At 52.6% G+C, this 24,009-nt stretch overlaps 2 protein-coding genes across 2 annotated transcripts in view; one reads left to right on the forward strand and one right to left on the reverse strand.

The window, feature by feature from the left end:
* The first annotated feature begins 9,949 nt into the window (after positions 1–9,949).
* On the forward strand, positions 9,950–21,575 carry CYP11A1 (cytochrome P450 family 11 subfamily A member 1). Its single transcript, XM_080808683.1, has 9 exons — positions 9,950–10,274; positions 13,206–13,361; positions 14,938–15,137; positions 15,950–16,153; positions 16,813–16,970; positions 19,535–19,701; positions 19,945–20,023; positions 20,515–20,712; positions 21,185–21,575. Exons 1-9 carry the CDS (start codon positions 10,006–10,008, stop codon positions 21,314–21,316), a joined length of 1,563 nt encoding a protein of 520 aa, XP_080664809.1. The 5' UTR covers positions 9,950–10,005; the 3' UTR covers positions 21,317–21,575.
* A 1,525-nt stretch (positions 21,576–23,100) lies between these two features.
* CCDC33 (coiled-coil domain containing 33) overlaps positions 23,101–24,009 on the reverse strand; it is a gene marked incomplete at both ends in the record, with an annotated part of 101,028 nt that continues 100,119 nt past the window's right edge. The window contains one exon of the mRNA XM_080809663.1: positions 23,101–23,208. Coding sequence (XP_080665789.1) covers positions 23,101–23,208 — 108 coding nt within the window. The remainder of the gene's footprint in view (positions 23,209–24,009) is intronic.

The raw sequence follows: 24,009 nt of genomic DNA on the forward strand, positions 1-24,009 counted from the left end.
TTTATTTGACAGAGAAAGTGAGAGCACAAGCAGGCAGAGTGTCAGGCAGAGGGAGAGAGAGAAGCAGGCTCCCCGCCAAGCAAGGAACCCGATGCGGGACTTGATCCCACGACCCTGGGATCATGACCTGTGCCAAAGGAAGATGCTTAACCAACTGAGCGACCCATCCCAATTCTAGAACATTTTCATGCTCATCACCCCAAAAAGAAACTCCATACCTTTTATTTATTTTTATTTTTAAAAAAGATTTATTTATTTGAGAGAGAGAGAGAGAGAGAGCACAAGAGGGGAAGGGTCAGGAGAGGGAGAGAGAATCTGAAGTAGACTCCCCACTCAGTATAGGGCTTGATCCCATGACCCCAAGATCATGACCTGAGCCAAAATCAAGAGTTCGAATCCCAGCCAACTGAGCCACCAAGGTGCCCTAAAACTCCGTGCCTTTTAGATATCCTCCCCTTAGCCCTAAAAAACCACTACTCTACTTTTTGTCTCTTCTAGGTGTGTTTTAAATATACCCTTTGTTTGCCAGCAGACAAGAGTCTGAAAAAAAATGGGAGAGAAATCATATTGTCCAATGTAAAAAACATAAGGTGTTTTATTGCCATGAAATAGTCTCCATGGTGTGTGTGTGTGCTTTCTGATGTACACCCTTTTATCAAGTGGGCTGTAGTTTGTCAAAAGTCTATTATGATAGATCTTTGTTGTCTGGGAAGGTGTTGGGTGTAGGAAGGATATATGGGGGACTGAGCTTGGCTCGGATGGGTCTGGGGGTGTGGTAGAGTGGTAGGGGTAGAATGGAGGGGTTGTGGAGAGAGACCAGAGATCTTGGGGTGGAGAGGGAGAAGCTTACATCCCAGGTTGGGTGGTGACCTGATTGGCCAAGATCTTGGAGTGAGTCCAGAGTGGCCTGACCACAGACCTCATTCAAGGGACCCAGGGCTTCTTCTGAGTCAGCCATGTTGAATCTTGGCTCCAGATCAGGGCCAGCTGAGGAAGGATGACGAGGATTGGGGTTCAAGGTGAAATTCCTTTGTTTCAAGTTTCTTCAAGGCCTGGGGGATGAAGGTCTTCTCATTCCTCCTCTTCCTCCTCTGACTTCCCACCTATCATCAGCCAGGTGCCCACGCTCTGCAAGTCCGCAGGGATTGCTGGGTTGGCCTCATACAGGACAGGCTGTGGGGGAGGAAACGGCTGTGCCTCTTCCAATAGCCACTCTTGATTTGGGCCTCTGTGGCTCTTTGGGGCCTCAAGGCCTGGCTTCAGGCCTGCCTCTGTTCCTGCTTTGCTCTGGTGACTCAGGGCAAGTCTCTGACCCTCTCTGGATCTCAGTATTCTCATCTGTATAATTGGAGCCCAAAGAAATGATTCCCAAGGGCCTTTCCACATCTCTTAGCCTGTGAGAGCTAGGTCAGTTTAGGGGAACCGGTCACTGGCTCCTAGTATGCAAAATGTTCATTATTTGCCCTCCTTTGGTGCCTTCAGGACTTCTCAGCAACATGGCAAAGGGACTGAGAGCCCAGGCCTGGGAGAGGGACCACTGGGGGCCACTACTTCTTCTTCTCCTTCATCTCCTCCTCCTTCTTCTTCTTCTCCTCTTCCTCCTCCTCCTCCTTCTTAAGTACTCTCCACACCCAACATGGGGCTTGAACTTACTGCCCTGAGGTCAAGAGTTGCATGTTTCACTGAGTGAGCCAGCCAGGCGCCCCAGGGGGTTGCCTGGGATTTTAATCCCAGTTCTGTTGCTGTGACTTCAGGCAAATGCCCATCCTGTACGCCTTGGTTTCCTCACCTCTGAAACAGGGAAAGTACTAGGACCTGCCTCATGGAAGGGTGATGATTAAGTGGAATAATGCATGTAAGGTCACCTGCACATAGGAAATGTCCATTCTGTTCTAGGATGTGGACAGGAATGTCATGGGGCTTGCCCAGTGGCAGAAATGGAAAACCAGGATCTTCTCAGTGTTCCCAAATCCAGATGCTTGGCAGGCAGGTGGCCTGGGAACACACTTCCCTACTTCTCTTGGGGGATGGTTGGGTTTTCCCCATGTTGGCTGCTTGTGGCTGTGTGTTGAAGGGGGCTGGGAGCCATGGGCCAGGAGGCTGGGCTGAGCAAGGGAAGTGGGTTGCCTGTTGATGGAGCTTCAAACATTGGACAAGGCATGTCCTACTCACTGGGGGCCAAGTTCTTCACTCTTGTTGGGGTGTAGTGTGCTGAGGGGAGGGCCCCAGCTGGAGACACAGTGCCCATTTTCCCTGTTTCTCCCCTCCCTCATCCCCAGCTTTGCCCATCATTGCCAGGCATAGTGTGACCCAGAAAGAACTTTCTGTGGAGCTGATTGTCCTCCTGTCCCCACCGGCCTTGCCCCCACTCTGTCAGTCCCCTCCATCCAGGTTCTGGGCCTGTTCACGTGCTCTCCTAGCCCTGCCTCCTATCTGGCTTCTCCTTCTCCCTGCACAGGTCCCCCTGAATTTGCCCAGGAAGAAGGAAATATAAGGCATCCTGACTCGACCTGTCTGTCCCATCTGGGTACTGTTCAAGGTTCCTTCCCCCCTTCCCTGTGCTCCTCCCGGGGGATGTCCAGAACCATGATCCATGGAGTACAAGGTCTGTGCACAGGGTTCCAAGGACAGTGTCCTCTGACTTCCAGGGACGTCTTGGGTAACTCATGGTGCAGAGGGGAACTCTCAGAGAAGACACATCAGTGTCTCAGGACCTCCAACTAGTAAGAGGCCGGGTTCCTTCCAGGCTGCCATCTAACTCCTCCTGTTCAGTGTCTCATTTCCTCTCTGGAATTGCTCCTTCCACAACTGCTTCGGGGAGGAGGGCACAGGCTAGAGACCAGCCGGCTGCGGTGGGTAGAGCAGTTCAGCACACAAGGCCAGACGGCATGGAAGCTTGCGAGAGTGAGAAGGGCCAGCTCTGGCTGACCCAGCCCCACCACCTCTCCCTCTGTAGGCTTTCATAAGCTTATCTGCTCTCATCTTGAAATTTGGCCCTCCCTGGTCCTTGCCTGCCTTCTGGAAGTGCTCCTCCTTTGTCCTCAAAGGATTCCCATTTTCTCCTGCTTCCCACCCGTAGAGACCACTGAGCCCCAACCCACAAATCCCACTTCATCCTTCTCTGCAGAGGCCGGAAGCCTTCTAGTGCCTTTGATTTCATGCTGCTTCCCTGGACTGTGCCCTCCCCGAGGCCAGGGCCCATGTGTCCCTCCCCTCTGGGCCATCCCCTAGCCTAGTGCCTGGAGTAGAGATGTGGAATGCTGCAGGTGTGGGAATATATCAATACACCCACCCCCCTTGGTTGTTACCCAGCACGGTCTGGCCCTTCCTAAGCACCCAAAGTGACCTCTGAACCTTAGAGTTTTGAACGTGAAGGAATAAGGCACCGATAAGCACAATCACAGAAAGTGAAGAGGTTTTTTCCAAGAGACAGTTTGGGGCATTTCATAATAAGGAAAATGCTTATGACAATCTGGGTGAAAACACAGTAGGGCACAAAATTGTGTGAACACCATGACCTTAGCTGTGTGCACAGACCACCTGGAGGGCTTCTGGGTCAATGTGGTGAGGTCTGCTCTCTGGATTCACCAAACCAGGAAGGCTCTGGCCCTGGGGACGTCAGCCACAGCAAGGCAAGGGAGGGGTCCCATACTGAAAATGTAGAAGACTGTTCCTCAGGAAAGATGAGCAGCTAATGTGGAAAGTCAGGTAGCTGCTGACCTTGGAGATCTGTCGGAGTCCTCCCTGGGGAAACCCTGCACCGCTCCCATAGCTGGACAAGTCCCCAACATGCTCCAAGCTGGCCAACCATTTGGGTTTTGACTCTATAATTTGGCATGATGTCTAGTGGACTGCCCCAAATCTGTAGACACTTAAGGAAACTTCTTCTTCTTCTTTTTTATTTTTTTAAAAGATTTTATTTATTTATTTGACAGATCACAAGTAGGCAGAGAGGCAGGCAGAGAGAGAGAGGAGGAAGCAGGCTCCCTGCTGAGCAGAGAGTCCGATGCAGGGCTCGATCCCAGGACCCTGGGATCATGACCTGAACTGAAGGCAGAGGCTTTAACCAACTGAGCCACGCAGTTGCCCCTTCTTCTTTTTTAAAGGGTATTTTCTTTTCTCTCTCTCTCTCTTTTTTAAAAAAAGATTTTATTTATTTATTTGACAGACAGAGACACAGTGAGAGAGGGAACACAAGCAGGGGGTGTGGGAGAAGCAGGCTTCCCAATGAGCAGGGAGCCTGATGTGGGGCTCGATCATGATCTGAGGGGAAGGCAGACGCCCAATGACTGAGCCACCCAGGTGCCCCCACCTGAGGAAACTTCCAACATGAAAGGCAGGAATCAAAACAAACAGAAAAAGGAACTCAGAGAAACAGGGACAACAGAGAGAGCAAAAGAAAACAGACAAAAACACCCAAAGAACCCAAACAACTAAACAACTGTATGATTAATCTCTTGGAGAGGCTTGAAGTGCCATTATGTCTATATTATGTCCATATCCAGATATTGGAAGGGGCCTGAGGACATTAAAAAAGAAAAAGCGTGGAAATAAAAATCACAATAGAGAGTTTAGAAGCAGAAGTAGGGAATCTCTCACTAGGTAGGATGAGAAGACAATGTAATATTGGAGATGAAGGAAAAAAAAAAACCAGAAATGAAACAAGACAGGATCGGGAGGGAGACAAACCATAAGAGACTCTTAATCTCACAAAACAAACTGAGGGTTGCCAGGGGGAGAGGGGCATGGAGAGGGTGGCTGGGTTATGGACGTTGGGGAGGGTGTGTGCTATGGTGAGTGCTGTGAAGTGTGTAAACCTGGCGATTCACCGACCTGTACCCCTGGGGCTAATAATACATTATATGTTAATAAAAAAAAGAAAAAGAAAAAAAATCAGCACCAGATAGATTCAGGAGGTTCCTAGACGAAGAAAAGTTGTTCCAGGAATGGAGAGAAGAGGAAGCAGAGGGAGAAACTACGAAATACACTGTACAAGAAAGTGTCCAGAAATGTGAAGACTTCAGTTTCCAGATAAGAGGGCTTACAAAACACCCAGCCCAAGAACTGATATGGCAAGCTGGCATCGCGAAATTTGAGCCAGCCAAAAGGCAGAGCAGGTCCCAAGAGGGACCGGAGGGTGGGAGGAGCGGGGCAGCGGTAGGGAGGACAAATGCAAGGAAGGGTTCAGGGATCACAAACCTTTGGATTTCTCAACGGAAGTTCCACAAAGTGGAAGATCATGGAGCTCTGCTTTCAAATATTATTATTTTTTTTAAATCGAAAATTATTCCCAACCTAGGGCCTCCTGGGTGGCTCAGTCAGTTGAGCATCTGACTCTTGGTTTCAGCTCAGGTCATTGATCCCAGGGTTGTGAGATCGAGCCCCAAGTCAGGCTCTACACTCAGCGGGGAGTCTGCTTGAGATGCTCTCCCCCTCTGCCCCTCCGTCCCTCAAATAAATAAATAAATCTTTAAAAAAAGTTATTCCCAACCTAGAATTCGATCTCCAGCTGAACTCTCCATCTGTGAGGGCAGAATAAAGACACTGTTAGGTAAGCAAGGTCTTAACATATTACTTTTCGTGCACTCCTTTCTTCTTCTTTTTTAGAGAGAGAGCATGTGCGGTGGGGAAGAGGGGAGGCGCAGAGGGCAGAGGGAGAGGTCTCTGGAAGGTAGCTCTCATGGGGCTCAGAGATGAGCAGCATGGATGGGGGAAAGCAAGTGCGTGTCAGGCCCCAGGAGGGAGGCTTCCAAGAAGAAGCGGAAAGGGATGGGAACCTGATGAGTTTGATTACGTCGAGAAGAGAATTTCATTCCCCTCTGGGAAGTGGTATCAAGAGTTGGGAGGGCTGGAGTGGAGGCTTGCGGTTTTTCCTTATAAGCTTAGTAGTAATGTGATGTTCCTTTGGAGACATTGGCATCGCCAGGCTCCAGGCCTCCGTTGTTCAAACACTGAGCTGGGTGTTGCTGGGAAGGCAGTTTGTAGATGTGATTGGAATCCATAATCAGTTGATTTGAAGTAAAGAATATTATCCTAGACAATCTGGTGGGTCTGCTTCAACCAGTCCAAGGGCCTCAGGAGCAGAGCTGAGAGTCCCCGGAAGGAGAAGAAATTGCACCTGTGGGCTGTGGCTTCCACTGGCGCCGAGCATCCAGCCTGCCCCTCTGACAGGTGCTGGTGGACTTCACACTCGCCCAGCCAGCCCGGCGTTGCACAAGCCGATCCCTCACGCCCCTCCCTCTAGTTCTGCTTCTCTGGCTGAATCCAGACTTGTACAGGTGCTAATTGAGTTTTTAAGCCACTCTATAGACTATTGGGGGTAAACTATACATTGAAATAAAAATAAACAAAATTTCAACCCCTCAGAGAAAGAAAGAAGACAACAGAAAAGAATTCACTTGAGGGGTGCCTGGGTGGCTCAGTGGGTTAAGCCTCTGCCCTCGGCTCAGGTCGTAACCTCAGGGTCCTGGGATCGAGCCCCTGCTTCCTTTCCTCTCTCACTGTCTGCCTCTCTGCCTACTTGTGATCTCTGTCTCTGTCAAATAAATAAATAAAATCTTTAAAAAAAAAAAAGAATCCACTTGAAAAGGATAGGAAGGAAATATAAGAACATGTTTTTAACCAGGGTTTGTGTTTATCTCAGGATGGTGTAGTCATGGGCACTAGTGTTGGTGGCCCTCATAACAAACCTCAGCTGCCCTCTTTCCACGGAACATGACTTTGTCATGAGACTTTCTCTCTTTTGTTCCCAGAATGTTCCCTTAATGAGTTCAAGCCTGTATGGGGGCGTAAATTAAAAGTAGGATGTTTCAAAATGATTCGACTTGGTTAATTTAGGTTTGAAATGCAGGCGTGTGACAGATTTTTAGCAACGTGATTGTTTACTCTTGTATCATTCAGAGTCACATGTCATCAAGAACAGAATTCACTCGAGCTAATACTTCCCAGGGAAGGGTTTATCAGGAGACATTGTGTGGTTGACAAGATCTCCGGGAGGGTGGATAATCAAGCTTGGATACCAAGGGGCCAGGAGCGTCACCTGAATCACATGCCAGTGGCTCTCCCCACCGGGGTCCCCTGCTGCAGCTGGCCCCCGCCCACCAGGAGGTCTCCGCCCCCACACATGCCACAGCAGGCTTCACATGGCGCTCGCCTCTTCTTGCCACTGCCTTCTCAACCAAAATTTCCTGAGGGGGCTCTGATTGGGGGAGCCCCAGCTATCTACCTGCTTTCCTGACCCAAGTGACGCTGGAAAAGGGAGTTTCTGGCTTCTGCCTTGAGGCGGAGTATAGAGTCCTCTGTGAGAGAGTCTTCGAAAAACCAGTCTAGGGGAGCATTTGTGTCTGGGCAGCCCCACCTGGATGTCCAGCAGGTTTTGACGGAAGCTGGGACCACTTTCATCGGCCCCATATATAGGGAGAGGACACTGGCTGCCGCCTGGGCCAGCAGACAGAGGTGTTTGGGTGTGGCTGTCACCCTTGCTGGGACCCACTGGGTGAACTGCTGCCCCTTCCCAGCCAGGGGGCAGTGACCCATACAGCTTCTGGGGACCAAGGCTACCCTGGGGGGGGGGCTTGGAGGGGGCGTGCCCTGCCCCTAGTGACTATTTGCTTTCCCTTGACCCAGGGGACTTCCTTCTCCTTCCTCCTTACCTTAGGGAGAGGGAGTGACCCTGGAGCTTGAGCTGGGTTTAATGCCTACCTGGTGAGGCCGTGTCCTCTTTGGAAAGGTCCATTGTTTTTTTATAGGAAAAAGAGTCTGTTAGAAAGGTTTTTCTGTTTTTTTGTTTGTTTGTTTGTTTTTACATTTTTATTGCAGTAACTTATATTCCATAAAATGCAAATATTACAAATGTATAGGTCGGGTGAATTTTTACATATGTAAATACACAGGTCAAGACAGAGAGCTTTTCCAGCACTTCAGCAAGTTCTCTCATGCCCTGCCCTGGTCACTACCCTACAAGAGAAACGTTTATTTTCTTTCTTTTTTTTTTTTAAAGACATGGAGGAGATTAAAAAAAAAAAAAGATTTATTTATTTATTTGAGAGAGAGAGCGCGTATGTTGGGGGGAGGGGCAAAGGGAAACGAGAGGAGGAGTAGACTCCCCGCTGGGCTCAACACGGGGCTCCAGCCCAGGACCCTGAGATCATGACCTGAGCTGAAATCAAGAGTGGGACACCTAATGAACCCCTGCACCCCAAGAGGGGTGCGTCTAACCCCACACGCTCATTTCCTCAATTCTCCCACTTCACTGGGGGCGGAGTCCCACAGCACCTGCCCTTCTGCCGGGTTCTTTCACTCAATGTTAGAGGCTCGGGAGATTTTGATTTTTCTTATTCCTTTTCCTTAGTGTTCTACAATGAGCAACCTTGACTGTAATTTAGTTTATTTCTTAATAGTAATATTTTTAAAAATAATGATAACAATACTTGCCACTTATAACATTTTCAGAAAATACAGGCTTTGCGTTTTTGTTTTGTTTTGTTTTGTTTTTTTCCAAGCAGAAGAAGTAGATCTTTAAAAATTGGAGAACTGACCCTATGCCCCAGCGATTGCTCTGCTGGGTATTTACCCCAAAGAAACAAATGTAGTGATCTGAAGGGACAGGTGCACCCCAACGTTCACAGCAGCAATGTCCACAATAGCCAAACTATGGGAAAAGCCCAGATGTCCACCGACAGGTGAATGGATAAAGAAGATGTGGTTTATAAATACAATGGAATATTACTCAGCCATCAGAAAGTGAAATCTTAACCATTTACAATGATGTGGATAGAATTAGAGGGTATTATGCTAAGTGAAATAAGTCAATCAGAGAAAGACAGTTATCATATGATCTCACTGATATGTGGAATTTAGAACCAAAACAGGATCATAGGGGAAGAGAGGAAAAAATAAAACAAGAAGAAACCAGAGAGGGAGACAAACCTTAAGAGACTCTGAAACTCTCAAACTGAGGGTTGCTGGATAACTGGGTATGGACATTAAGGAGGACACGTGATATAATGAGCACTAGGTGTTATGCAAGACTGATGAATCACAAGACCTCTGAAACCAATAATACATTATATGTTAATTGAATTTAAATTTAAAAAAATCAGGGAACTGTTTAAAAACAGTTTATAATAATCTGTCTCTATATCTACATATCTATGTATCTATCATCTATTACAAGAAAGGGCTTCCTGAGAGCTGAATGGTGGCTCTCACCTCCTTCTGGGCCCCTCATAAGCACCCCTAACCCCAGGTTGTCCGCCCGTCCTCAGGGATGTCTGCCAGCGGCTGGGTCCCACTGCAGGTTGAAGCAGCAGGCCCCAGCAGAGGAAAGGCACAAACCTGACTATTAGGGCCGATTTAACCTTAAAACCTGTTTAACTATTAGGGCCAGAGCGACTCCTTATTACCTGGGTAGCCATATTGTTGTTTACAACTAAAGACTTCATTCTGGGAATAAACGCCCCAGTAGTTCCTGGTATTGGTTCCGGGTGCTGATTCCGGGAGTAAATGCCTTCACAACAGAAGCCACGTAACTTGGGTCTGAGGTTATGCCCTATAAAACCATTCTGTGAGATTGGGACCAGGTTGCCCTCTTCGGAGGCGGCCCTGGCCGGTCAGTCTGACTTCTGATGCCTGGCATAAAAATAAAGCTTTGCCTTACTTTCAATTTGTACCAGTCTCGCTCCTTTGATAACTGACCCCAACACTGACCACTTCAAGGGCCTCCTGGGGCTGACAGTAAGGACACAGATTGGGGGTGTTGTCTCCTTGTGCTTTGGGAAGTCTCTCTGGTGGCAGAAATCCCAGTCGGAGACTTGGCACCCCAAGTCTGGGAGGGGCTGTGTGTGGGCAGGAGCCAATAGGAGAAGGAGGAAGGCGGACCGCTTTGTCAGCTCACTTAGCCTTGAGCTGGTGCTTATAAGCTGGACCTTGGGGGCCCAGGGCCGGAGTCACCCTGGCAGTCCCGCTGCGGTGCGAGCAGGGGTTGCAGCCGCCGTGGGGGACAGCATGCTGGCCAAGGGGATTCCTCTTCGCTCAGTCCTGGTCAAAGGCTGCCCGCCCGTCCTGAGCGCCGTGCGGGAGGGTCCGGGGCATCCCAGGATGCCCACTGGGGAGGGGGCCAGTATCTCCACTCAGATTCCTCGCCCCTTCAATGAGATCCCCACCCCTGGAAACAACGGCTGGCTAAATCTGTACAATTTCTGGAGGGAGATGGGCTCACAGAAAATCCACTACCACCAGGTCCAGAACTTCCAGAAGTATGGCCCCATTTACAGGTAAGCCTGGCAGTGTGGGGCTGGTGGGATAGGGAGGTAGAGGGGCCTGGGAAGCCTTGCTGGACTCCCCTTCCCCAGAGGTTCGGCCCTCCATTCCAGCCTCTTGTCTACTTTTTTTTTTTTTTTTTTAAAGAGGGCGGGTAGAGGCAGAGTTGGAGAATTCTAAGCAGGCTCTGTGCCCAGCATGGAGCACGACATGGGGCTCGATCTCAAGACCCTGAGATCACGACCTGAGCCAAAATCAAGAGTCGGACACTTAGCTGACTGTGCCACCCAGGTGCCCCTGCTCTTATCTACTGCTGACTTGATTTCTCTCATGCCTGAGGACGGTGGCAGAAGGAAGAAGGCTTCCCAGAGAGTGAGCTCTGTTCCCAGCCCCAAGGCCTCACAGCTACTCAGGTCCTACACCCTCTGAAGCTTTCCTGGGGGGAGGTGGGGGAGGCTCTGTTCACTGCCTCCCTACAGCCATTATCCTCAAGACACCTTGGAAGGTAAAGTTGTCACCCCCACTGTCAGAGGCAACTGAGGCCCGGAGGGGTGGGCATTCTTGCCCCTGTCGCCCAGCTAGATCCCTGTCCCGCTGGGGTGCTGGCCTCCCTTCTCAGCCCAGGCAGATCTGGAACAGCTGATTTTGTCCCCTCCGCTCAGCCTGGCTAGAGCTCCAACTTTCCAAGCATCTGCCTTGGTTTCTGCCAGGAGGAAGGACACAGAAAGGTCATTTAGCCTCTGAATGGGGTGGGGGTCTGAGGGCGAGGGGTCTCAGGTGCTTAAGCTTCAAGCCATACCTGGGTTCTGTTCTGAGGGGACACTTAAGGGGGTAAGGTGGAGGTGTCAGCTGCGGGCAGGGAGAGGACACCAGGAGGGACGGTGCGTTTTACTTTAAGTGAAAGGGTCAAGGTGGGGAAAGGGCACTGATGGGCCATGTTGGCTGGCTTGTTGGTGGGCTTGGGGTGGGAGGGCAGGCATGTTTCCTAAGGGTCCAGCTGGTCATTCTTCTTCCTTCCCCCTCCCACAAGCCCTTTGGAAATCCGAAGTGTCTTTTCTACAGCTGGTTGGAGGCAGAGAGCCCCCGAGCTGAGTGCCAGGTTTGGGAGAAGGTGGCTTCTCCCTTCCAGAAGGTGGTCTGTTGTCCCTGCTTTCTTCTCCTTCCTTCCTCTTCCTTCTTTCCTCCTCCTCTTCCCCTGCTTCCTCTCCCTCTGGTAGGAACTCCTTCTTTTATCAAGCCGCTTTCTGTTTTCTGAGTCAGTATCATCTGAGCCTCTTGTCACGTCCTTGAATTTGATGTTCACTACTCACGGTTTACAGATGGAGAAACTGAGGCCGGGAAGGAGAGGGGTCTTGCCAAGGTCACACAGCTCATCAGGGTAAAGCCAGGGCTATTTTCGGAACCCTAACTGTCTGACTCCTAGTTTGGTGTCAGTGTTCATGGCTCAGAAATTATAAACTTCTGAATACCTGTGATTAAACAATTCAGAAAAAATATGGGCAAGTGCAAATGGAAATTGCAGTCAGATGGAATCTCGATGTTGATAATATTTATGTAGCGTAGAGAATGTGAATATATGAGGTATGCTGTTTGGCAGGGTCCCACAAGGACATCTAGATGATTTCTTTCCTCTTTTTGCTCTTTAATATGATTTTAAAAAGGCAGCACAAGTAGTCTGTAGTGTGGATAAGCCCTTTGATTGAAGCCAGCCCTGTAAAGTGGACATCTAGCCTGCTCTGGGATATTTTGCTATTAGACAACTTGTTTATCCATCGCAAACATCAGATCACTGCCTTGGGCTAGATTCCCAGAGTTGGAATTGGTAGTAATAATAGCCGTTCAAGGATTTTGCTGAGCTGGGTGGGGGGATGGAGATAGTGGTGTTAGGATACTTGGAAAAACACTGAGGGAATCTTCTGGGAGGCTATGGACGAGGTCCAAGGAGACTTGGGAAGGTAGGCTGGGGCTTAATGGGTCAGTGGTTAAAGAGCACTCTCTCTCTTCCTCCTCCCCTCCCCTCCCCTCTCTTCTCCTCTCCTCTCCTCTCCTTTCCTCTCCTCTCTTTCTTCTCCTCTCCCCTCCTTTCGTCTCCTCCTCACTCCTCCCTCCCTCCCTCCCTCCCTTTGAGGAAGGGGGAGGGGAGAGAACTTGGCTTATACCTGTATGTTTTTACATTTTGCCTTATAGTGTATCTTGAATTAACTTTCTTACGCAAAAGGCAGAAGCACAAGAGAAGTGGACTTTTCTGCCGTTTCCCCATAGAGACCGTCTACAAAGTGCTTTGTGACATGTATCTGTCCTCGAGGCCTGAGGCTTTACTGTGGTTTTGTTTGAATAGAGGCAAAGTGGCTTATTGGAATCCAAGGAGAGGCAGGGTGGCCATTCCCGGCATTTCCATCCTAGAGCCTAGAAGGGATTGGCTGGCCAGGTGCGTGGACTGCTAACCAAGCCGTCTACACTGAGCCACTCCAGGGGCACGTGACCACGCTGTTTCTGAGCTCTGCAGTGGGTGTGATGGGGGAAGGTGCTGAGGGTGTGGACACATAGGAAGAGAAGCATGGAAGGGAGGACTTGATGGTCCTTGGGGGCAGGGGGGGTGGGAGGAGGGGGTGCTGGTCCTGGGGACATGGCCTGGTAGGACAGCAGCTACTGGGATGAGGAGCAAAAGCTGGAACTTGCAGAATGCCCTCGCAGGGTCACATGCACAGACTTTATCATCTGGTCCTTCAGCAACCCTCTATCCCTATTTTATAGAAAAGGAAACTGGGACTCAGAGAAGGTGAGCGATTTGCCTCAGGTCACACAGCAAGGAGGCTGTGGAACGGGGATCCACTCTCAGGACCATTGCCCTGTGCTCTAGTCCCTGAGGCGCTTATACCGGTCCTGCTCAGGGCCTGCTTGGCTTTCCTGGAATCCGCCATAGCTCTTCTCATCCGTTCCTGCAGGGAGAAGCTGGGCAGCGTGGAATCGGTTTATATCATTGACCCTGAAGATGTGGCCCTCCTCTTTAAGTCTGAGGGTCCCACACCAGAACGATTTTGCATCCCGCCCTGGGTGGCCTATCACCAGTATTACCAGAGACCCCTCGGCGTCTTGTTGAAGTGAGTCTTGGGCCATCTCCCGGGGCTGGAGGGAGATGACAGAGAGCTGTGGCCAGGGCACTGCAGGCCAGGCTTGCCTTGCCTTTTCTGGCTGCGGCCTCTAGGCAAATTCCTGGCATCTTCTGTCTCCATAAACAGCTGCCGGGGAACTACACCTCCAGTCTTCAGGGAAGTGCTCAGGTTGAAGACTGTAATGAGTAAATAAAGCCCCAGAGAAGTTCTCGCTGATTGGCTCACTCATTAAGTCCCATCTTATTGAGAACCTACTATGTGCCAGGCTCCGGGGTACAGTGACAAGTAGGGCAGGGCCCCGCCACCGTGAGTCTACAGGGGCAATGAGAAACGCAGACAAGTCAGTGTATTTAAGAGTAACGGAATTCCACCAAATTGCTCAAAAAAAAAACTTAAAATGTGCATGTCAGGTGTTGCTGAGGATACAGAGAGACGAGAGCTCTTGTAGCTTGCTAGCGGCAGTGAAGGCTGGTGCCGTTGTTTCAGAAAATGGTTGGACACTCCTTCCTGCACTTGGATATTCTCCTCCCCACCAGAGCAGGGATAGACCTCTCTGGAATGGGAACGGGAACAGGAACGGGGACGGGAACGAGAGCCAGAATGTTTGCGGCAGTGCTGTTCCCACGGCCAAGCCCAGGAAAGCAGCTAAACGCCCCACAGGAGTGAGCATGAGTGAGCGCGGGGGCCCACACCAGTCACAGTGAATGGACTCAGTGGCCGGCAGCGATCCAGATGATACTTAAAAATATAAAATCAGTGGAAAAAGCAAATCATGACAGCCTTTTTAAGAAGCTGAAAACAAGTATACTATTTAAGACGGATAAGACCATATCCAAAAGCAAGCAAGGGAGTCAGGCTGGCGGTCCCCTGGGCCAGGGAGACAGCAGGTGGGAGGAGTGGCGGGTCCTCTAAGTTACTGTCAGTACAGGTGGGTGCATCTAAGCTACTGTCAAGTTCTAGTTTCTGTGTTGCCTGGTGGGTTTGTGATAACATCCTTATAAACAAGCAAAGCTCTAAAACTACAAAGAGGGCTTTGCACAGATCTATTTTCGAGTGTGGGCCATAAGCTGAAATTTCTCACTAACCCACTTCAGGGGACCTGAAGTCCCCCACCAGCATCAGTAATGGGACACGTTGGGGGTGTGGAGGAGGAGAGATCAGTCTATTGTGTCTCTGCAACGGTAGGAGAGACAGGAGAGACGGTGACCTAGAGGGGCGCTGGAGTGGTAGGAGCTGAGCCTCAGTCCAGAGGAAGGGAAGGCAAGCCTGCAGGGAGGCAAACAGTAGAGGATTTGCAAGTTACTTAGAGGCGCTAAGAATAGGACCTCCTGGCCACAGCAGGGCAGAGGGAGTGGAGGAGGGATGCGGGATTTGCTCTCCTTCGTCCTCTTTCTCCCTATCCCCTCCCCCAGGCCAGGCAACAGCTGGGAGATGGGAGGCCCAGGGCATTGCGGGTGAAAGTGAGTGCAGGCTCTGAGCTGTGGCTCAGCCGAGTCAGCCCCCTCTGTGTTTGCCAGGCGTGGGGTCTGTGACCGTCAGGGCCTGAGGGCCTGTGTTTTCTCAGGAAGTCAGGAGCTTGGAAGAAAGACCGGCTGGCCCTGAACCAGGAGGTGATGGCCCCAGAGGCCATAAAGAACTTCATTCCACTGCTGGATCCAGTGTCTCAGGACTTTGTCAAAGTCCTACACCGGCGCATCAAGCAGCAGGGCTCCGGAAAGTTCTCAGGGGACATCAGTGATGATCTGTTTCGCTTCGCCTTTGAGTGTAAGGGGCTTTTGTCTACCTGGCAGTGGTCCTGTGGGTGGGAGAACCCATCCTCCTACCTGAAGACCCAGCATAGACCCTGAAGAAGTGTTGGTGTTGGCTTCTGGGATGAGCTGCTGGATCCATGCTCTACCTCTCTGTCTCCTGGGACATTGACCTTTGGGGTCTGGGAGGGGAAGGGAGGGTTGGGTGGTTAATCTGAACTGGGCATTTGAGGATGTGTAGGAGTTCTACAGATAGGGGAAGGAGGTCAGACAGTATGGGCAGAGGGAACAGTGCCAGCGAAGGCTTCATGGCTTCATGGGGATCATAGGGTCGCTGCAGATTTGGGATGCCCAGAGTTTGGTACGAAATCAACATTCAAATTCCTGACCCAGTAGGCGCTAGGTGTCTTCTGGGCTGTGAATGGCTTATTACCAGGGCTGTGTTCCCTACTCTCCTGTCTGACCTGTTTTAGGAAATAGCCAATTTGGTCAATTATGGATGAGAAATCTGTGTCTCTTCCTAGGAGGAAAGCCCAGAGGGTGCTCGGGGTGCGGGGGGAGGGGTGGGGGGAGCCGTTTCAGCCCCTCCCGTGCCCTTTCCCAGCTCTGCTGGAGACTCTGCTTCCCGCCACACGTCTTCCACGTGCCCCTCTCAAGGACCCGAGTGGTCGCCAGCCTTGCAATTTCAGCCTTTGGGGACTCAGGCTTCAGTTTCTTGATGAAAGAGCCTGAGGTTGGGCACGGGAGATCCTGTGTGTTGGCGGGGGTGGCGGTGAGGTTCCTGGGAGCTGCGGCCCTCAGAAGGGGCCCTTCTGCCCCCCTCTGCAGCCATCACCAACGTCATGTTTGGGGAGCGCCTGGGGATGCTGGAGGAGAGAGTGGACCCTGAGGCCCAGCGGTTCATCGACGCGGTCTACCAGATGTTCCACACCAGCGTGCCTATGCTCACCTTTCCCCCGGAACTGTTCCGTCTATTCAAGACCAAGACCTGGAGAGACCATGTGGCTGCATGGGATGTGATTTTCAATAAAGGTGAAGACGGCATCCTGGGTAGCCCGGTCTGGGAGTCAGGAGAGCCCTGTCTGCCTTGGAGGGTGGGAAACCCAGGCCTGGGACTGGGGAGAGAGAGGGATAAGAAGCCCCTGTCCTTTGGTGGGCAGACACGGGAGGCGGGGAGGTTCCGGAACCCCTGGCCATGGAGGGCTAAAGCCTGGCTATTGCAGATGGTTAGATTCTTCTGGAGAAAGAGGATCAGAGCCATTCCTCTTTTCTTCGAGAGGAGCCCAGGATCCCCAGAGGGTTAAGGACCAGTGCTTCAGACACAGCTGTGCTTGGTGACAGCTTAGGACTTTGGTGGGAGAGATCGGTAAGGCAGGGTGAAATAGGTTGACTGGGGTATGGTGCTGAGGCCAGACCTGGAGTCAGATCCACTCTGTCCCTGACACCCCTATGACCTTGGCAAGTCACTACCCTCTTGGACTTCTGTTTCCTTATCTGTAAAATGGGAATGGCATCACTCACCCCCGAGAGCTATGGTCAGGTATTAGATGGTGACGAAGGGTTTAGCAGAGAGTGTGTGCTCAGCAAAGGGGCCGCTGGAAAGCTGGGTCCCCGAACCTTCAGCCCTTGGTACCGCGTCCCACTTTCGCTCCCACCTGCACAGAGCTCACTTCTTTTCCCATCCTGCACAGCCGAGATCTACACCCAGAACTTCTACTGGGACCTGAGGCAGAAGAGAGACGTCAACAATTACCCGGGTATCCTCCACCGCCTCCTAAAAAATAACAAGCTGCTCTTTGAGGACGTCAAGGCCAATATCACAGAGATGTTGGCTGGCGGTGTGGACACGGTGAGGTGGCCCTCAGCACGTCCTGTCCCTTCTTGGGCCCTGGGCCCCTTCCCTGCCAGTCCACCCCATCGCCTGGGGTGGGTCTCCCTTTCCTGGCTGCATTTCTTAAATATCGATCTCCTAGAAGGCCGAGGTCACATCCAATACCAATGGAGCTCGCCTTGAGGCCGATCCACCATTTTCTCTTTGCCTGTGAGAAGGGAGCATCTAGGTGGAGGCGGTGGGCTTGTGCATGGGATCACACAGTGAGAAGGGAGAAGCCCTGAGTCACAGGTGGAGAACACAGAGCACTGGATTCAGGAAGGCAGGCAGGCCCTCCGAAGAGCTGGGAGCCAGTGGAATTTGCCCCGGGCTCTCGTTGTATCCCGTCCTCCCCACTCCAGACCTCAGTCCCCCTTGGCACCCCCAGCGCCTGAAGGCATGCTCTGTGGTGCCTCCCTCAGGTCCTTTCTACAGGCAGAACGATACCCCAGAAACTTCTGGAATGACAAAATGTCTGGCCTGTGTACCTCCCTTCTCCCAATACCATCTGCTGTGAGAGTAAGGGTTAACTATTTAGTGTTTTATTAGTTATTAGTTGGGATTCAGGCACTGAGACTATAAAGATGAATACAAGAGACCTCAAAGGTCCCAAATGGCTTGGAGAGGAAGGGGCTATCAGTGCTGGGGCTGCCATAACAGAATTAAAAAACAGAACTTTATTCTCTGGCAGTTCTGAAGCTAGAAGCCCAGATCCACGTGGCGGGGTGGGTTTCTTCTGAGGCCTCTCCATGGCTTGTGGATGGCTGTCTTCACATGGTCTGTGTGCCTGCCTGTGGCCTAATCTCTTCTTCTTAGAAGCAACCCAGTCCTATTAATTAGGGACCCCCCACTCCAGGACTTCATTTTACCTTTGCTCTACAAAGGGCCCTATCTCCTGATACGGTCCTATTGTGAGGTACTGGGGGTGGGGGTTAGGACTTCAATCTAGGAGCTTGGTGGGGACATGACCCATCCTGTGACAAGGAGGCAGCCCGCGCCCAAGGGACCACGTCACCGTGCTGTAGGGCCCGATAGCCAGGCAAGTGCCGAGGAGGAGACAGGAGCAGGAGAGTTTCTGGACCAGGGAGAAGCAGGTGTCAAATCCCCCGTGTTAATAACTTTCTTGCCAAGGTGTCATCTTTGTGTTGTGCTCTAACACAGGACTGTTGGTCTATGGGACTGGCTGCAGATGAGCCTTTGAGCATATTTTAAACATGGTCAGTAATGTAGAAGACATCTTCCAAACTGCTCGCCTGCACCAAAGCAGGGGTCCTTGGGTAACATTTATGAAGCCTGTCCTATATGGCAGGCAGGGGTCTAAGCTTTTCACACATATTAACTCATTGAGTATTCTCAGATGGCACTGGTTACTATGTTACTATTATCCCTCGGTGTTAGCTGAGGAAACTGGGGCACAGAGAGGTCAAGTCACTTAGTCAAGGTCACACAGCCAGGAACTTTTTTTACTACTTTATTAAACAGGTATCTCCTGAGTAGCCACTCTTGTGTCAGACCTTGGAGGTAATAAGACAAATACACACGTTTGCTCCGAGTCTTAAAGACAGCGTACATCCTTGCTTCCTGGTTTGGGGAGGGGAATTCTAGAAAGAGGAAACGGCAGGAGGAAGACTTCTGGGCTTTGGGAGCTGCGCGTAGCTCTGTGCAGCTAGAGCAGGAGGTGCATGTCGGAGAGAGGGGAGCAGTGGGGCTGGGAGTGGTGGGCAGGTGTTGGGGGGCCCTGTGGGTCAGGCACGAGCTTCTGGGGCCACGTAAGGGTTTTAAGCTGAGAGATGACTACCTGGCATTTTTTTCCCGAGTGTGTCTGCTGGAGGGAAGAAGGAGAGTGTCCAAAGCTCTCGGACAAAAATAAGGTCCCTAGTAAGATGACAGACATGTCCTGGCTGTAAGAGGGAGGGCGGCTTCCATCTAGGGTCCTACCACTGAAGAATCTGGGGCTGTGGAGCTTGACCAGTGACCCTCATACCTCCAGCGTAGGGCTAATGGTCACTGCCTCTACCTAATGCCCAGCTGAGCTGGTTCGTCTCGGGATAAGCCCATGCTAACCTCAACACTGATGGGAGAAAGGTCGGGCACTTCTGGTTTCAGTGTCTTTGGGCCTCATTTTATTTTATGTGAGGCTGAGGTTTAGGGGAAGGTCTAGTGGGAGAGGGGTGGAACGGCCATCATTTGGGATTACAACCCTTACAGAAGTAGGATTTAGCTTCCAAAGCCCTCTGGGGGTCCTCTGGAAGAAGGCATTGGCTGTATGGCTGACTCCACTGGCTGGGGAAACAGGTGGGCTCTGGTGACAAAGACAGGGACAAGTGCTGCCCAGTCATTTCTGCCCTGGGGGAGTGAGAAAGGCTTTTTTGGACCTTCTCCTTTAGAATTTTGTTTTGCTTTTGTGGATGGTGGTCTCTGGATACAAGGAGGAGGGTGGGCAGAGATGCTTGGAAATGAAAATTGAGCATGGGTTTAAATGTCCCAGGAGTGACAAGTCCTCCTTCTCTTTGGCCCCTGCCCCCACCCCCGCTCCCTGCCAGACATCCATGACTCTGCAGTGGCACCTCTACGAGATGGCACGCAGCTTGAGGGTGCAGGAGATGCTGCGGGAGGAGGTCCTGGCTGCCCGGCGCCAGGCCCAGGGAGATGTGAGCGCGATGCTGCAGCTGGTCCCGCTCCTCAAAGCTAGCATCAAGGAGACACTGAGGTAAGCCCGCCCCTCCCTGCCTGCCCTCCTCATCCCCCAAATCCCTGGGCAGGGCACAAGGGAGGGGATTGGTGGCAGGCAGCAAGAAGTCCGGGGGAGACAGACAGCTGGGAATGGGGAGGGAGGAAATAAGGGTAGGGATCCTGTCCCCAGAATCCCCCCAGGGGTGCGGTGGCTGGGGCTGAGACGCCATGCGGGGTGTCCGGGCCTCAGGGCATCAGCCCTGAATGTTTCTTCTGGCAGGATCCATCCCATCTCCGTGACCCTGCAGCGGTATCTTGAAAATGACTTGGTTCTTCGGAATTACATGATTCCCGCCAAGGTAAGGGCAGTGAGGGGGGCTGCCAGCTCTGCCAGTCAGACAGAGGAGGCTGGGGGTGGACTGCAGTCGCACACAGATGGTGGCAATTGGGGTTTCTGTCCCCTCTTTCTTCCTGGAGCTGGCGGCTGGGGTCCTTGGCAGCAGCAGTCCAAGTGTGAACCAAGGGCAGGGGTACTGGGCATAGTGGGTGATGATCTCTGGAAGGTTGCCCACGTCCAGGGTTACCCCACGGGCTGTCTGGGTCTTGGGAGCCCTCTGGGGCTCAGCAAAGGGCAGGACAATCCCTGGGGCCATCCCTGGCCTTGAGTCTTCCAGTCAGGCCCACTGGATGGGTGAGGCTTAGGGAGGGCTGGGGCCTTTTTCAAAGTCACACAGCAGGCAGCGTCTTGTGCTGGGAAGCTGGACAGCCTGGGTCAGGGTGGGAGCAGGGAGCTGAGTTATGCTCCAGGCTGTGAGGCCTATACCCAGGCCTCTGCCCACCTTGTCCCCAGACGTTGGTGCAGGTGTCCACCTACGCCATGGGCCAGGACCCCACTTTCTTCTTCAATCCGAGCAAGTTTGACCCAACCCGATGGCTGGGTAAAGACAAGGACCTCATCCACTTCCGGAACCTGGGCTTTGGCTGGGGTGTGCGACAGTGCGTGGGCCGGCGGATCGCTGAGCTCGAGATGACCCTCTTCCTCATCCACGTGAGTCCAGCCGGGGACATCGGAGCAGCCTGGGCTGGCTGTGGCCTGAAGGAAGGCCCTGACTCTCCCACTCCCACTTCTGTCCGGAGCCCAGGGAGCACACGGCTGGGGACATCTGTCTCCCTGACTTGCCCTCCTCCTCCCCCACAATTTTGGGCTAATCTACTACTGCCTCCTCTTTTGGGCTCATCTGCTTATTACCCAGGAGTGTCCCCTGACCATCTGTTCCCTCCAAGTGGTGACAGGGTGGGTGTGCGGTGGGACGAGGTTTTGTCAAAGCTAAGGCGAATCAAGGGGACAAAGCACCAGGGGTGTATTTCACGCACTGGGCCGGGTAAACAGGAGCTGTGTTGACCCCTCAGAGCTCCTCGAGTCCCACTCGACAGGCGACACCTGCAGGTGAATGAGCCTGGCCCCGGAGGGGAGAGAGCCCCTTCGCATCTCTCCCCTAAGCCCACCACCTCTTTCTCAGATTCTGGAGAACTTCCGAGTTGAAATGCAACGTCTTTGTGATGTGGGCACCACGTTCAACCTCATCCTGATGCCCGACCAGCCCATCTTCTTCACCTTCAGGCCCTTCAGCCAGGACCCACCCCCGGTGTGATTAGAGAGGGTGGACTCTGCCTCTGCCACCCACTGAGCAAGCAGGGGTGCTGGAGGGAGGCCCGAGGGGGTGGCACCCTAGGTGGTGTCAGCTCGTCTGTCCTCAGTCCCCCTCCCCTGCTCCTTTTGGACCAGCTCTGAGAAGAGAGAGTCGGTACTCAGGGGTCAGCTGCCCCAGCTCAGCCAGGACACCCCTCTTTCCTGCCGCCTCTTCCCCTCTTCACCTGCCCCAGGAAGGCAATAAATGGTTGAACTACGTGATGTGTTTTCATTTCTATCTGACCCCTGGGTTTCCATCACTCCAGTGGGGATTCTCCCTGGCCTGCGTCAACGGTGGGATCTGAGCACGAATGAGGGAGCCCGAGGCAGCTGCGCTTGAAGCCCTCTCTGCTGGGACTCCCGCCCCCTACAGCAGCTCAGGAGCCAGTAGTGTCGACCTCCTTGTTGCCTGGGGTAGAGGTGAGGCAGGGCAGGCCGGCGGTGGGCTGTTGCTACCGTGCGGGGGCTACCAGAGCCATAGGCAGAGGGACAAAGGACCTTGTTTCTGTTGAAGGCATAGGGTGGCCTGAGAGGTGTGGGCCGATCTGGCTTCTAGGCAGGGCCACCTAGCAGGAGTGAGGCTCTTGCCAGACTCTGATTGGCTGGACCTTGGGTGGGAGTTCCCCTGTGGGGTCCTGAGACCTCCTGCCAAGGCCCAGCTAGAGTTCTGGGGGAGGCTAAGGCTGAAGCCTGTGAGTAAAGGTCTGGTGTGAGGCAGCTGACCTAGAGAATAAGAGGCCAGCATGCTTTCTTTGCCCCACCTGACCTTTCTCTGGGCTTCTGGGCCTCAGCTTCCTGTTCTAGGGTGACGTGCCCACTTGTCCAAGCTCTGGGCAGTAGGTGAGAAGACCGTGGCTAAGTCTGGTGCATTATTTGGACTGTCGGACACTGGTCCCAATTTCAGACCTCTTGACCCATTCTGAGTTCCGTAACTTCCTGACCTGACCAGGTGCCTGATCCCTCCTGGCCTTCTGCTAGCCAGGTCTAAGTCCTGCAGGCAGATGGGGGAAGTTAACTTAGCTCAGGACAGCGGCCCTGTGGCCTTGGTCTCTTCCACGAGCATCTGCAGGCTCTGAGTCTACTCTTGGAGGCTTTCTGCTTTTCCCTACCACGCAATCCTTTCTTATTGGCTTTCTCTCTCCTTCCTGCTTCCTTTCGCTTCTCTGGGCCTGAGTTGTCTTTGACTCAGAAATGTTAGAGCGGGAAAGGGCCTTAGCATCAAAGAAGGCAAGCTCTGCATGAGACAGATGGGGAAATGGAAGCCCAGAGAAGTTGCTTGGGTCACTCAAGGTCACACAGCATGCTTGTAGCTGGAATTCAGGCCTCCTGACTCTCAGCGGAGGGCTCCTTCCCGAGGCCCCGTCTGCTTTCCTGTCCCTGGCTGTATTTGGACGCAACATTGCTAGCTTAGCCAAGCCCAGTTAATGGGGGTATTTCACACTAATATGTAATTGATTGCCACAGGAAGGCTTTAAGTCTTTCCATTCCCAAGAAATAGATAAATCTGTTGGCTCTCCTAAAACGGTAGCTTCTGGGATAGGCAGGAGACTATAGGGCTGTGGTGGAGGGCCTGGGTTCAGAGTAGGGTCCGGCAGGAGGAAGGTAGCCCCCTCAGCTGCCCTACTCCAGGAAAGAGGTGAATGTTCACTGACCTATGGCATTTAATCCAGTCCTCTGGGGGTTGAAATGAGACTCCCCAGCACACAGAGAGGGGGCCCTGCTCCAACTACTCAGGTCTGCTAAGGCTCAGGTCTTCTCGGAGTTTGAGGGCTTGTTGAGCTTAGTCTCCAAGCTGGGCATCAGGGGGTCCAGCTTCGAGGGTCGCCTGTGGTCCTTGGCGTGGGCCAAGGAGTTCTGCGGTATGCAAAGCAAAGGGAGGCGAGTACGTCCCTGCCCCCGGTGAGGGGACCCATCAGAGTTCACTTTGCCTGGCAAGCCAGGCCTCACAGGATCCAAACACACTGGGTCATGCCTTCACTATGGGTTCCAAACCTGTTTACCCGCTGCAGGCCCACCCAGTTTCTTCAAGAGTCCCTAGGTCTCAGCAGGAAAGTTTGCAAAGGCAGCCCTGTGTTCCCTGACACCCCGCTCCCCATCCTCGTCAAGCCTTTCCTAGGGCCTGGGAAGGAGCAGAACCCTGCGTGCTCAGGAGCCGGAGCCATCGGGTTGCTCTGGGAGGCTCGGGGGTCTGGGACTGAGCTGGGGCTGGGGTCTTGGGGGAAAGGGCATCTGTGAACAGAGCTATTTGTGCAGATGAAGCCAGCAGCATTTCTCCCGGGTGCCATCCCCCCATCCCCGGCAGGTGGGCAGCACCATGGGGACTGAGAAGTTGTGCTCACGGGACCGCCTCAGGGGCCCTGGAGTGTGGTGGGGACCACAGCGATTCTGCCTGGGAGCAAACCCAGTGCTAAAGCACAGCCAGCACCAGAGCCTTCCAGAAAGGCCTGCGGGGGCAGCCCTTCATCCATGGCCATGTCCCCTTGACTCACCCCCACCCGTGGGAAGCAGGTAGTCTCGGGCGGGGGGAGCTTTCTATTCCCCAGGCCAGGGCTCCTGATGGTAATAAGGCAGACACTGAGCGCAGGACTTCTGACTTCCAGTGGGGAGCAGGTTCCCCCGGACGGTTCTTCTCAGGGCCCAGGAACTTGGGGTCGT

Source organism: Martes martes (genome assembly GCF_963455335.1).
Source record: "Martes martes genome assembly, chromosome: 7".
Taxonomy (NCBI): Eukaryota; Metazoa; Chordata; class Mammalia; order Carnivora; family Mustelidae; genus Martes; species Martes martes.